Source organism: Corapipo altera, unplaced genomic scaffold (genome assembly GCF_003945725.1).
Source record: "Corapipo altera isolate COAL_440 unplaced genomic scaffold, ASM394572v1 49, whole genome shotgun sequence".
Lineage (NCBI taxonomy): Eukaryota > Metazoa > Chordata > Aves > Passeriformes > Pipridae > Corapipo > Corapipo altera.
Genome location: NW_020884879.1, coordinates 12476772 through 12490789, shown reverse-complemented (window position 1 = coordinate 12490789; position 14018 = coordinate 12476772). Strand labels below are relative to the sequence as shown.

The 14018-nt window shown below is 44.4% G+C and overlaps 1 protein-coding gene across 3 annotated transcripts in view; it reads right to left on the bottom strand.

The window, feature by feature from the left end:
• The window catches only part of CLVS1 (clavesin 1), a 103050-nt gene that overhangs the window by 8901 nt on the left and 80131 nt on the right, over nt 1–14018 (bottom strand). For all 3 annotated transcript variants that reach the window (XM_027638651.1, XM_027638649.1, XM_027638650.1), the window contains 2 exons: nt 9979–10089; nt 8618–8853 (listed from right to left, as the gene is read on the bottom strand). In XM_027638651.1, the coding sequence (XP_027494452.1) occupies nt 8618–8853; nt 9979–10089 (347 nt within the window). The remainder of the gene's footprint in view (nt 1–8617; nt 8854–9978; nt 10090–14018) is intronic.

Here is a 14018-nt window from a genome sequence, read left to right as displayed (position 1 = left end):
ATGCAGGATTTGATATCCAAAAAAACGAATTTCAGGCCAGGTGATGAAAAAATTTCTTCCCAAACTTTATGAATATTCATGAACACACACACATGCACTTGTCATCACCACTCAAGCTTTTCCTGCTCATCCCCATTTCCTTGCCCACCAAATGCTCTTTTTAGCCCAACAGCTTCAAGTCCCCTTGTTCAGACATTCCAGTCCTTTACTCCAGCCTCATCTTTCAGCCTGCCTTTTTTGCTCCCATTCCAGTGACTCCAGTTCTCAAAATCTCAGACACTGAATCATAGTCTCTTCACTGCTGTGTGGCAATAACAGAGCAGCTGGAGCCCTGAGAGTAGAGGGGACCAGTCTTCAAACTTCCCCATCATACATCAGAAGTTTCCTGTCCTTAACAAGAACAGCACTACAGCATGAAAGCAACCCTGCAGATGCACTATTTAGGCTGGAAAGTCAAGCACCACCACAGTGTGAAAAGCCAAAATATAGGTTGTGGGAGCAGCAGTCACTTGGCCAGGTGTGTGGGGGTGTTGTGACCCCCGCATTGCTCCCTGGCCCCAAGGGCACACACTTATTTCTCAGAGAGCTCTTTCCTCCCTCAGTGCTCAGCTCAGACAGTGCTGTGCTAGTAAGTGGCTATTTATTTTGCTTTCTTGTAGCGGTTCAGTGTGTGGCTCTGTGACACATTTGCTGCATATTAGTCCAAGCCTGCTCTGAAGATAGCCTTTGTTAATTCCCTCCTGAGCTTTTCTGTGGAGTTCATCAATGCAGCACTTGTGTGCCTCTTAAATGCTAATTCATTTACTGCCATAGCATGACTGTGAGAGTTGGTTTTCTTTTAATTTTCATTTTGCAGGTAGAGCGCTGAAGCGCAGTGAGATTAGGGTACAAGTGTTCCTCTAATATGGGGTGCCCATTTCCCAATGCTGAAGGTCTGATTTTGCAGAGTCCTCAGCATTAAATGACAGCATGAATGTTCAAAGCACGTGCTGGATATTTCTATACCCCAAAGTCTATAGCTTGGCAGATTGAAAATAGGCAACATGCAATCTCACCATCTGTGTGAAATTTGGTTTATGCTACTTGCCAGGCTGACACAAGGGCTCAGGGGGAGAGTGAGAGCAGGATCTGCTTCTCCAGTGTTGCACCCAACAGCCTGAACCAAAGGATCACTCCTGGTCTCCATCAGCAAGCAAATGCTTGCCCACCAAGCATGCGTCCTAGCCCAGCTACTTCCAGTCCATAACACCTACCTCATCGTTCAGTCTGCCTTGAGGCTTCCATCCCAGTGACCCAAGTGCCCAGTATCCCAGGTGGGTTCACTGCTAAAACCTCATCTCTCCAATTCTCCTGCCAAGAGCAGAGAGGATGCAGCCCTGAGAGCAAGGGGTGTCAGTCTTCCAAATCCTGGCTCCACGTCTTGCTATAGAATGGCCTAATGTAGGGACAATAGTGATCACAAGTAAAAGTTGTAATTGCAAAAGCCGTCTGCACCCCATGGCCTAGACAGGAGATGCACATTGCAGGCATGAACCATCAACCAAAGCTGAACAAGTTTATTTATGTTGGGAGGCCAAGCTAAAGCATGAGGCAATCCTTGGGGCCATTAAATGCTAAAATTAAATATGTTTCTACAGGGCATGTGTGAATTGCCCTTTCAAAGGCTAGTAATTCAGCCAGATGTAGGTGGATTTTTCAGAGGACAGCAAAAGACATAAGCAGTGTAAAACCATTTGTTTTATTAAGTGTCATGTTTCTAATCTAAACTATTAAACTTTTGGCAAATTTATAGCCAGGTGAAGACATAATTTACAATGCAATATTTTAGGCAGACTGAACACCACTCGTTCTGCCATTCCCACCTCCAGCCTGTGTTTGTGCACCCATGCACTGGGAATTGAGTGCTGTAAACAGATGAAAACCATGCTGCCAATGTCTCCAGACAGCAACTGGTTTCCTGCTTTGCCCCAGGGCAAAGAACCAAGCTATCCGTCCCTCCTGCCTGTGGTTCAGCTGTGGCTTTGCAGCTTGGATCTCCTTGGCTTCTCTCACTGCTTGTTCCTGAGGGTATTCTGAACCATCTCTCCTGCAGCTTCCCTAGGACCTCCTAATGTGCCAGATCCACCAATTCCTTTCCATTTCTCTCTAATGTATGAGCAGAACTCTGGTCAAAAGCTATAAAACTGTTCAACAGCTAATAATCTGTATTACTAGATAATGTATACATTACATGATGTGCATGTCCCTGGAACACCTGCTTTACTATTAAGATGAGTCTCATTCATCATCTCTGTATGGGGGAAGCATTTCTGCAGAAGTATTTAGAAATTCTCCATTGTTTGAAATAATTTATAATAAAATAACAAATGTAAGCCTTGCATAGGTTTTGCATATTATAAAGCTATTTTATCACAAGGAGTTTCTTTCTTTTCCTCCAAAACTAGTAGAAATGCACCCCAGCTACAAGCAGAGCAACCTAGGTGCCATCCATGGGCAGTGGGAAGTTTTCACACATTTTCATACTGATTTTTATTTGCTGGTATTTTACTACTTCTGCAGTTAATTGGTGCTGACTGTGAACCGGCATAAAACGTGACCCATAAAAGCAGAAACATATGGCGAAGGAACATTAAGGTCACACTAAGGATAACAACTAGAAAGGTCTGCCTTGCACAGCCCAGCTGGGCATATGGAGGAACCAGTCTGAATAAATAAAAACCTTACATAAGTCACCCCCACGAATGGCCCCTTTTGGATCTAAAACTGTTCCAGTCGGCATTAGTGTGTACCAGTTGTAATACCCTTCATTCTGGAAGCAGGATCCTGTTTCTGAGAAACAACAATTAGTTTCAGCAGCAAGTTCATTTGAATATCAGGCTTTTGAAAATGCACACATCAGGAGGCAATAATGGCAAACCCTAACCTGTATTTTAAAATCCTTTCACTCTAATCTAGGACATAAAAATCCACATGCTCTAACTCAACAGCGCTGAGTTAGAATGCAATGCAATGCAATGCAATGCATTCTTACAGGCTTTTTTGCTGTATTTTCAAAATGTCTAATATGAGGGCTTTTCATAAACCACTAGGCAGGTCATTGCCTCTTTATGTGCACAAGTCCTTTAGAAAACGGCCTCAAATATGCCAGGTGATGTTCAGATTAGATATTAGGAAAAGTTTCTTCACTGGAGGTGTTGTCAAGCATTGGAATATGCTGCCTGGGGAAGTGGTGAAGATACCATCCCTGAAGGTATTCAAAAGACATTTAAATGTGATGCTTAGGGACACCTAAGTGTTTAGTGGTGGACTTGGCAGTGCTGGGTTAATGGTTGGACCTGATGATCTTAAAGATCTTCTCCAACATAAATGGTTCTATAATTCTATGATTCTATTAGTTTCTACTTCAGAGTAGAAAAATGTAATGGTGTCTTAATACACAGGTTGTACATTTTTACAGTTAGTGTGTTTGGCTCTAGTTTAAATGTTTTACCCTAACTCTGAATTTACTGAGTCTCTAATAAGGTTGACTCAGCGATAGCAATGTTCTTGCAACCCATGTTATCCTAAGAATAATTTTTAACCCCAAATTTTATTAAAGTTATCATTAATTAAACTTTGATTAAATAAATTTCATTAAACAGCACAGACTGTTTGGCCAGAATAAATATGTAGTTGTTAGGTAAAATTTCCTTTCTCTGCAGGGTAATTGTAAATTGCAGTAGGTTTTCAGGCCTATTTGCACCAGCAGCAAGATAAAAGCAAGTACTTTTTTGGTGCCCGGGAGGGCAGAGAAAGAACATTCAGCTCACAAGCTGTGCTTGGTGCCTGCACAGGGAACAAGCAAAGGCAGAGAACACTCTTTGTCACTTGGATGAAGACCCAGTTCAGACATCAAGAAGTGACCCAGATGCAGTTGCAGAAGCAAGTGACACGGAGGTAATGTGCTGCTGCAATTTACTTTTTGCTGCTGGACGTGAGTGTAAGAGCAAGGGTGACACTGGGGAAAAAAGGAAACTCTTCAAAGAACTGAGCTCTTTCACATCTTCCCTTGTCACTGAATCCATCCCTCCAACTAGGGATGGTCAGCCACTGCAGTTAGGTACTCGAATAACTACAGGCATGCTTCTCCCACTGTGGCTGGCCAAAAAACTATGCCCTATTGGCACAGTGATATGTAGAGAGCAGTCCCTGACTCTTAAACTGCTAGGCTTAACCACCCACCATAACTATTCATGAAACTGCACATCCAGATAAAACCTCCAGCTGTTCCTAAAAACAACAGCTCATCAACAAAAGCCAGCATGAGCGCCTCAGGCAAACGCTTTGCTTTTGTGTGAGCTCCCTGTTGATTAAAGCAACCCAAGGCCCCTTTCTGACCATCAGGGCTCACAGAATATTTGGCCACAGCTGAAAGAGAGGTGACTTTCTTCCCCGTAAGCCAAATTGCCGCACCATTTACATTGCTCTCAAATCTCAAAGCTCATAAGTGTCAGGCTCCCTGTGTGGATGCAGGCCCTTCAGAAGAGATGACCCAAGACAGGAGAAGGATCTGTTGCCATTGCTGCTTGCAGGACTGTCGAATGGATGTGGCCAAGCTTTTGGATCAAAAAAACTTTGCTATTACTGTATCAGTGCTGGTTTGCATGTTTACTACCTTGCCCATTTCAGACTTTGCCGAGCTGAATCTTAATAAACATATATTCTGAATGAATTTTTGTTATTGTTGCTTCCTCCCCCTCCCCCTGTCCTTTAAGACTCATTATGTGGAGTCATCAGCTGTTTTGCTTTGTTTCCCATCTGTTCATACAGTACTTGGGTTCTGGGATAACACTGCAGATGGGAGTGCAATTTCCACTGTTTTGATTTTGCCCCAGTGGGGCTTCATGTGGCCACTGGTGGGAAAATTGCAATGGTTTTGATTAAAGATTTTCCATATTATAGAAACTTGTCAATCTCAAAATTTTTAAGATTGCGTCAGTGGCTGGAGTCAGTGGTAGTCTTTTTCTAAGAAGATTATCAATCCTTATCCCCATCTACAATGCCTCCATTCTTTGAAATCAACAAGGACTCTTTTTTGAGAATAAATCTTGTGCAAGTTCAAGTCACAGGGAAAAACCACCCCTGCCTGTGAATGGGAAGAAGGCTGCATTCTGGTCCCAGAAATTGGAACCTAATGAGACTTTGACAGGCAAGTCTAATCTCCCGTAGCCACTTCATATTCAGCTGTTCATATTAGACCTTTCACTTGTGTATCAGTTAGACTGTCATACTGGCACGCTGTTTCAGTCCTCTGATAACTAGCAAACCAACTCTAATTTGCAGCCAAGGTATACTTTGATCAGCTTATACCTATTTGATTCCATGCCTGAGTTGTCCTTTTTCTCAAATACCTGTTTCTCTGTCCCCAGTTTTTATTCCCTTCAAATCCATTTCAACCTTTGCTCTGAGAGACTGAACAAAGCACTGTCTTCTATAGTTTCTTGCTGAAAAAATACGCTCTCCACTCTCCTCAGTCTCCCACAACTCTCAGGTGAACTTGTTTCAATTTATATGCACCTGCCCCGATGATGGGAGCCAAAGCACTGCTGCCAGTCCCGAACTCAGTATACAGGCATGTACCTGCTCCAGCTTCAGCCCCCCCCCCACTGCTGCTTGGTGCTGTGTTTTTTCCTGCTCTGCATTTTGAGATTTATTTTAATTTTCAGGCCATGACTTCAGTTTGGTCTCAGAAACGTCTCGAAAATTCCCTCTTTCTCTCCCTCTGCATTCATTTGCTAACAGAGACTAAGTGGCTACAATAGTTATTCTCTGGATCCATTTCCTGTCACTTCTCTTCAAGATATATAAATCATATCTTGATTTTTCAGCATCTCTGCTACTAAAATTTCTGCACTCTATATTTGGAGTAGGTTGTGCCCAGGGTGACAACAATCTTTAGTTGTAGGGGATGGCAGCACTTCATTCCACAGGGACATTTCTCTGTGGTCACAGTGCAAGACTCAGTTACTATAGCAGCACTGAGCTCAAAGATTAAGAATGCTTTCATACAGTACTGGACCAGTGGCAGCTCAAGCAAGGATGCGCTCGTGTGGTTTTGCATCAAGTGGCCACAGAGTCAGGAGGGGCTGCAACTCTGCCCCATGTCATGCAGCAGGACAGTGCCATAGAAGGGAACAACCACTGTAGCTCCAGACTTCTGGATAAATCCACCTCCCATAAGCACTGCCCTTCCCTGCAGTAGATTACTGGGCAGGTAAACCTGCAGTGATACCTGGGAAGTCAAAGAGAAGAGGACCCATAATTGTTCAGCAAGGCTTTTCATCCTTAAATTGCAGAAACCTAAGAAGGCTCAGTCTTTATATATTTACCCCTTTCAGAGGAATAAGTTGCTAAAAAAAAGGTCAGTGACCTTGACCTTTTTTTGGTTAAACCCAACATTTCACCAGAGAAACACAAAATTAACATGTTACCTAAGAACGTATGCTGTGAGTGGAGGAGTAAAGGAGAGATTTTCAATGAAACTACAAAATTGCTTTAATAAGGGGAGCAGTGATAGGACAATTGTGAGGGACTTATATTTAAGATGAAGAATAATGTTAGGCGATCACCTATGTATAGTGTAAACCTCCCTGGAGTAACCAGGAATCTCAGCCATAGCCTGAGTTTCTCATTGTTTCAGAGATACATGAACCTGAAGAGGCAAGGAGGGGAGCTATATAAAGACAGGTATTGCTGGTAGAAGTCTGGAGACCAGATATAAATCTGGTCTAACAAATCTAATAAAGCACACAATCATGCTTTCTGAGCATAGGCTTTTACCTATGCTTAGGCCAAACCATAATTTCAGGGGAAGAAGAATCAAAGCAAATACTCAGAGGGGAAAATCTGTTGAAGCCATGAACTTTTCACCTCTAACAACAAGTAATGACCACAGGGTGCAAGATCAGATGGTTGACTTAACTGCTGAGTAACAAAATTAGGCTAAAAGTTAGATCTAGTCTGCCCAGAGGCAACATGACAAATTAGATTCATCCACTCCCCATATTTGTATTAATGTTCTTTTGTATTAGTGAACAGATTATAAAAGAAGGCTTTGCCTCAAGGCAGGGTTTTTTGGCACTGAACTAATTTTCAAGCCGAGGTTCTTCCCTAAGGGCATGATAAGATCCTTCCTCCTTTGCAGTCACAGATCCTCTCCTCAGCAAAGGTTTACCTGTGAGCAGTTCTTAACACTTTGGAGCTTTAAAAACCTACAAATTTCTTTCTATAAAGCTAAAATGTATACTCTTGAGATGTGTTTTAATAACAATGAAATATTGTTATTATTTTTATTATCAGTTATCAGTATTTTTCTAAGATTATTCTGTTTCACTGTCAATATTAAAAAAAAATAATTAAAATCAGCTCTCTGGGACAGGCTCTGTAAACTCAGCCCAGCTCCCAGTCTTGGCTGGCAGTCAGTAGTAAGAATTGCTGACAATGCAACTGACAGTGCAATGGCTGCAGTTCATAGCCTCTCAGTCTTGCAGCCCTGTGAGCCCTTGATGTCGGTCATAAGTGTTTGTGTTTCCTGCACGAGGCCTCACTTTGCAGACACAGCTGTGTGGCATCCCTCTGACCTGGGAGAAAGCTGTGAATCAAGAATGCATTTCTTTTTCCTCTGAAGATGAAAGACTTTTAAAATTAATTGCATGACATTATGGTTTGTCTGTGTTGTCAGCTTTGATTTTGCTGTGACAAAATGATGGCCGTTCCCTGTCAGAGAGAGTGATGCCGTGCCTGTTAGCACTGCACTCATCAAGTGGCAGCAGCGAGGAAAGCATCACTGCCATCTCCATGGAAAGTAGTTTCACGGAGTGGGATGCCAAGGGTGAGGCGAGCGCAGATGTTACACTCACTCAGGGGAGCCGACCTGGCCACCACTCACTGCAGCTGGTGTTGGCTAAGCCATACCACCCACAACCCTGTGCCAGGTATCCAACTTCCTGACTGCATCCCTGGAATCAGTCCAAACTGCTGAGGGTGATACTCTCCAGAGGTGTTATTTTGAGTATTCAGAGCTAAATGCACAATCACTAGAACTAAAATCAGAGCTCTTAAAAGAACAGCTCTGCAGCTGCCTTTGCAGGGCTTGATGAAGCCAGCGGGAGCAGAAGCAGACGGAGAAAACCAATCATTTTTCCCTTTAGAGGGCAGTGGTGTTCATCGTACAACAGCCACATTTCTAAGGAGGTAAATCCCTTATCAATAACAACTGGGTCAGCAGCAGCAAAGCAGAGGCAAGTAATAGGGACCAGCACTGAAGCAGTGCTGCTGGTTGCACTGCACCGTACAGAACAGCATCTCACTCTGATATACTTTCTGTAATGCTCTGTGCAGAGGCTCATTAATTTCCCCTCATTTTCATGCACAGTAATCAGACAAGTAATTACGGTTCCACTGAGAGGCTTCCTTTCTCCCACCACACCATGAGCACAGTCCAGGGTGAAGGGCTCCCTACCGTCAACATTTGCCAAATTACAGCTTCTCTTTGAGCCAGATGAGCCCTTCCTGTGAGGTTTATGCCAACCCTGTTCAGAGAGCCAAATAAGAGATGATTTCAAAGGCAGTACTGTACCTTTTCATGGGTTTGGGTGAGGTCTCCCGCTCCAGGTTGGAGGACGCGTGCTTCACGTGCATGGCGTTGTAGGAGGTGTGGGTGTACTCGTTTTCATCACTGTAGTCGGGACCAAGTAACGTTCGAGCCCATGTGCCCATGTCGTAGGGAGGAAGAGTCCCCCCGAATTCGGAGGGCAGGCATTCAGGGTGTATTAGCTGGTGAAGACTGTTCAGGTTGTTACCGTGAAGAAAGATCTTTAACAAATAAAAGAAAGTTCAAAGTCATAATCGATTCCTTACTTCATTAAGCACAATAATAGCAGCACTAATGAGGTGTGGAGTGTCATTAGTTGACACTGCAGTTTCAGGTGGGAATTTCTAAAGCCCTCGGGGTTGGCTCAGTGGATGAGGAGGTGGGTATTAGCTTTGGGGTGGGCAGCTGAAGAGTTAGCCTGGTACTATAAACACTTCTGAAAACTCTGATTGCCTTGCTTTTAGCGCATGACACTTTCAATTTCTTAAGTGCCAGCTCAGGAGAAGCGGAAGTCAGGAGTTATGACTGATTATCGCTACTGTAAGAGGTTAGAGAAGTGAGAAGAAAAGGGTGACAGCGGAGCTTACTGAAAGTAGATGTGAAGAGTAGGTCTTCAGCATCTGAGAGGGCAACCAGCTCTGCACTCCAGGACTGACATTTCCCAGGGGTGTACCAGGCTGTGTTGCCACTTTGTGCTGCTTCAGCGCCATCTGTCTTTCTAATCCCTCTTTGCTTTCAGGCTGGTTCTACCCTTGTCCTGCCTAGTCAGACATAACTCAGGGCTGGCTCTGGGGCCTCCTGAGGGATGATCCGGTCATTGGTTGATAGACTGCAGAGAACAAATGGCTAAGATGACTACCAGACCACAATTCACGTGGGTTTCAGTGGAGAAGATCTGCCTCTTCTGCAGTACCAGAAAACAGCCTTCAGGCACGGGCATTTTTTTGTGGAAATGTGAGTTACCACCATGTGAAAACAGACAAGTTCCTGAAGGAATGAAATAGGAATTTTTACTCCAACAAAAAGAGTTGAGCTGAAGTTTCCTTCACTTGCAAGTAACTTCAGCCAGGCCTGATAATCCCTCCACACTGATGATTCTCTTCTATCCCTGGGCATGTCCCAGTAAAATGCATCTACACTTCGTTAGTGACAACAGGTTTCTGGTCTCTAACAGAGTTACTGATTTATTCCAGACCATTGAAAACCCTAAGGTTTAAAAACAGCAGCAATTCTCTGAGGCCATATGCAAAATGCAGAGAGAAAAAGAAGAGAGCAGGTAGCTACTCAGTTACTCCAGGTCTGCAGCTTCCTATCCACCCTCCATCACCCGACCCCCATCTAATTACCCTTTTCCTTGTCTTGTCTTTGAGAAACGGTTTGATTAGCGTGTACAGGGCATGGATGTACCAGGGCTGATTGACAAAATGGACTCCTCCAAAACGTGCAGGAAAGCTGTCCTATAGAAAGAAAGAAAGGCAGTTAAGAGTCGCAGCGCTTTACTCCGGCAGTCAATAGGATGAAAGTCAGAGGAATAATCTGCCTCTTTCCATCTGCAGACGAGCACTGGGCTTGCTGGGAGGGGGCAGAAGAAAAATAGAAAGAAAAAAAACCAACAAAAACAAAAACAGACGCCTGGAAACGCTTGTATCAGTTTCCTCTGTTGGCAGAGGCAGTCCCTTCACCCCTCCACACGCTGATGCATCAGTTGCCGATGAGATGCCTATGATTTAGAGTCGAGTCTCCAGCCACTTAGCATGAACGTTTTTTAACTCCATCAGGGCATCTGACTGGGCCGGCCTGGGAAGTGAGAGGGGGTTGATAAGCACCGCTCCCTCGAGGGGAAGCTTTCTAATTTCTCATTGTGCAGCGCAAGGCAAGCCCCCAGTTCCCACGCACATCGCTGCTCAGCGCTCACCTTTTCACCCTTCGGCCTCCCTGCCTCCCCCTGCTAAAATCATCATTACAATGGCTGACCTTTCGGGGTGAGCAAGCAGCTTATTACAGGGAGGAGGATGGGTGGGAAATGCTGATGAGTGAAGGTGTAGGGAGAGCGCACCATGACAGCACCATGGAAACTGCTGGAGCCGCGCTCGCTCTCGCTGCCAGGGTGAGCTCAAACACTCTCAGCATTAGTATGCATGTAACGTCCTGCTGGTGAGGTGTTCCCTATAGCATCCTACCCCCGCTCCGCCAGCCTGGCACGCTTCATAGGAGGTTGCTGGCATGTCTTTAAAGGTTATTGTATATTGTGAAGGGTATTTTGTACCTACGATCTTATCTAACAAATGTCAGTCAGGGAAGACCCTAGAATTTTTTTGCATTGCATAAATAATGGGACAACTGCTGCTCCCGTGTGCAAATACGCTTCCAGGGAGAGGAGAGAGGCCCATTTCTCCACTGTGAAAGGAGATTCTGATGAAGCCGTCCTCATCCTGTGTGTGCTCCTAACCCCTACAGCTCAGCATGTAAAGCAGAGCATAATCAGGTCTCTTCCTTCAGGGCTTTGGCTCTGGGATGCAGGTAGGTTCCTTCCCCCCACAATTAGCACAGTGTGTCCTGGGGTTTTCTCCCGCTTTCCTCTGGAGCATCAGATATTGAGCACAACTGGTGAGAATACAGGGTGGATTTGTGAGATGATATGAAAAATCCTCTTATACACCTGCTTGGTAGAGCTTCTGCGCTGCTTCAAGGTCAGTTTTTTCCCCAGGTTAGCATTATGTATGCATCCACCACCTCCTGTCATGCAGCGCAGATCAGCAGGACTCTCCATGCTTTTTAGCACTGGCTATGGATTGCCACGGCAGTCATCCTAAATGATACTCAGGTAATGTTTGTGAGCAGCCACAGGCATTAAGTAATACCTTTTTCTTTTTCTATACAGTATTTTGCTATACAGCTGCTTTCAACTCGGGTCAGTTGACCTGAAATCATTACAAGTCTCCATATTAGATGCTCTGTGAAAGACTATTGGGTAAGCAGGCCATCCTGAAGGAGGACAAGCAGTGCAACATCACAAGTGATCCCATTTTAAATTCTAGTAACTTGTGAATTGAGCTTTTAAGACCCCACCTTGTCTGGGGTCCTCACGTAAGAATGGTGTGAACCTGTTAGAGTGAGTCCAGAAAAGAACCACAAAGATGATCAGAGGATCAGAGCACCTCTCCTACAAAGACAGGCGCAGAGAGCTGGGTAAAGAGGGGTTGAGAGGACAGATTTAGAGTAGACGTTAGGAAGAAATTCCTTCCTCAGAGGGTAGTGAAGCACTGGAACAGGTTGCTCAGAGAAATTGTGGATGCCCCATCCCTGGAAGTGTTCAAGGTCAGGTTTGGTAGGGTCCTGAGCAACCTGATCTAGTGAATGGCATCCCTGCCCATGACCAGGAGGATTGGAACTAGATGAACTTTAAGGTTGTTTCCAACCCAAGCCTTTCTATGATTTTATTTTATGATTCTACGATTCTTTTTGAGGATGTTCTGTTGAGGTGTTCATTTGTAATAAAGATGACTGTATTTCCACTGCTATTGGAATATTCATTAGAATTTAGGGATGCATCTCTTACTGAGATAAATTACTGCAGTGCTGCAAGTTGTAGTGACTTCAACAGGGCTGAGTCAAGAAACAGCTGCAGAGAATCCGAGCCCACCTAGAAAAAACATGGCCTGACAGAAGTATGAAGTGAAGTCCAAAGCGATTTTCTACCGTGTGATAACCTAAAATTGTGTTTTAGAGCAGACCAGAGCCATAAAATGACCATCTCATGTAAAATTCACATATTTGGATGCCTTTCTCGCACATGGGAATGAAAATTTTAAGATTTGAAACTTTTCACAGATTATTCTAAAAAAATCTTAAGACAAAATGGAACGTTCCCTGTTTACCTTTGTTTATTTATTCATTTGTTTCACAGAATCACTTAATCACAGATTATGTTGAGTTGGAAGGGACCCACAAAGATCACTGAGTCCAACTGGATCCCTACAAATCTCTAGGGCCTGATAGGATTCATCTCAGAATCCTCTGAGAGCTGGCTGATGTCATTGCAAACCTCTCTCAATGGTTTTTGAGCAGTCTTGGGAATCCGGAAAGGTCCCAGTTGACTGGAAGCTGATGAACGTTGTCTTACTTTTTAAGAAGGGCAAGAGGGAGGACCCCAGAAACTACAGGCCTGTCAGTCTCACTTCAACACCTGGGAAAGTTATGAAGAAGATTATTCTGGGAAGTACTGAAAAACATCTGAAAAGACAATACAGTAATTGGTCAGCATGATTTCATGAGAGGAAAGTCCTGCTTGTCAAACCTGATTTCCTTTTATGAAAAAGTAACCCGCCTAGTTATCAAGGGGAGCCAGCTGACGTAATATTTTTGGATTTCAGTAAATCTGTTGATACTGTCCCTCACAGGATCCTTCTGGACAAAATGTCCAGCACACAGCTGGATAAACACATCATGCAGTGGGTGAGAAACTGGCTCACAGTTCAAGCACAGGGGTTAATAGCGAATGGGATAACATCAGACTGTCGCTAGTAGGGTCCTGCAGGGCTCCATCTTAGGCCCTGTGCTCTTCAACACCTTCATAAAGGACTTGGACACAGGACTGGAAGGGATGCTAAACAAATTTGCAAATGATGTAAAACTTGGAGAAGCTGTTGACTCCCTCGAAGGCAGAGAGACCCTGCAGAGAGACCTTGACAAATTAGAGGTCTGGGCAATCACCAACCATATGAAGTTCAGCAAGGGAAAGTGCTGGATTATGGCCCTGGGATGGGACAACCCTGGAGGTATGTACAGACTGGGGAATAAGACGTTGGAAAGAGACCTGGGTGTTCTGGTTGATGGCAAGCTGAATATGAGTCAGCAGTGCCCTGGTAGCCAGGAGGGCCAGCTGTGTCCTGGGGGGCATCAGGCAAAGCATTTCCAGCCAGTCGAGGGAGGGGATTGTCCTGCTCTGCTCTGCACTGATGCGACCTCACCCTGGATATTGTGTGTGGTTTTGGGTGGTATCATATAAAAAAGACAATAAGCTATTAGAGAGTGTCCAAAGGAGGGCAACAAAGATGGCGAACGGCCTTGAGTGGAATCCATATGAGGAGTGGCTGAGGTGACTTTTTGTTCAGCCTGGAGAAGAGGAGACTGAGGGGAGACGTCATTGCAGTCTACAATTTCCTCATGAGGGGAAAAAGAGAAACAGACACCGATCTCTTCTATTTATTTCTCTATTTATTTATATGTTTCTTATTAATTCTGTGTCTGTCAAACTGGCTGCCATCTCACAAGTTGTATCTCTAAGGAAGAAGTTCTACACACCTTTGCTCTTTGGGAGTAAATTGCCATAGCTGTTCCCAGGCTGAACTGTAGCAGCACAGGTCAGTGTAGAAGACATAGTCTG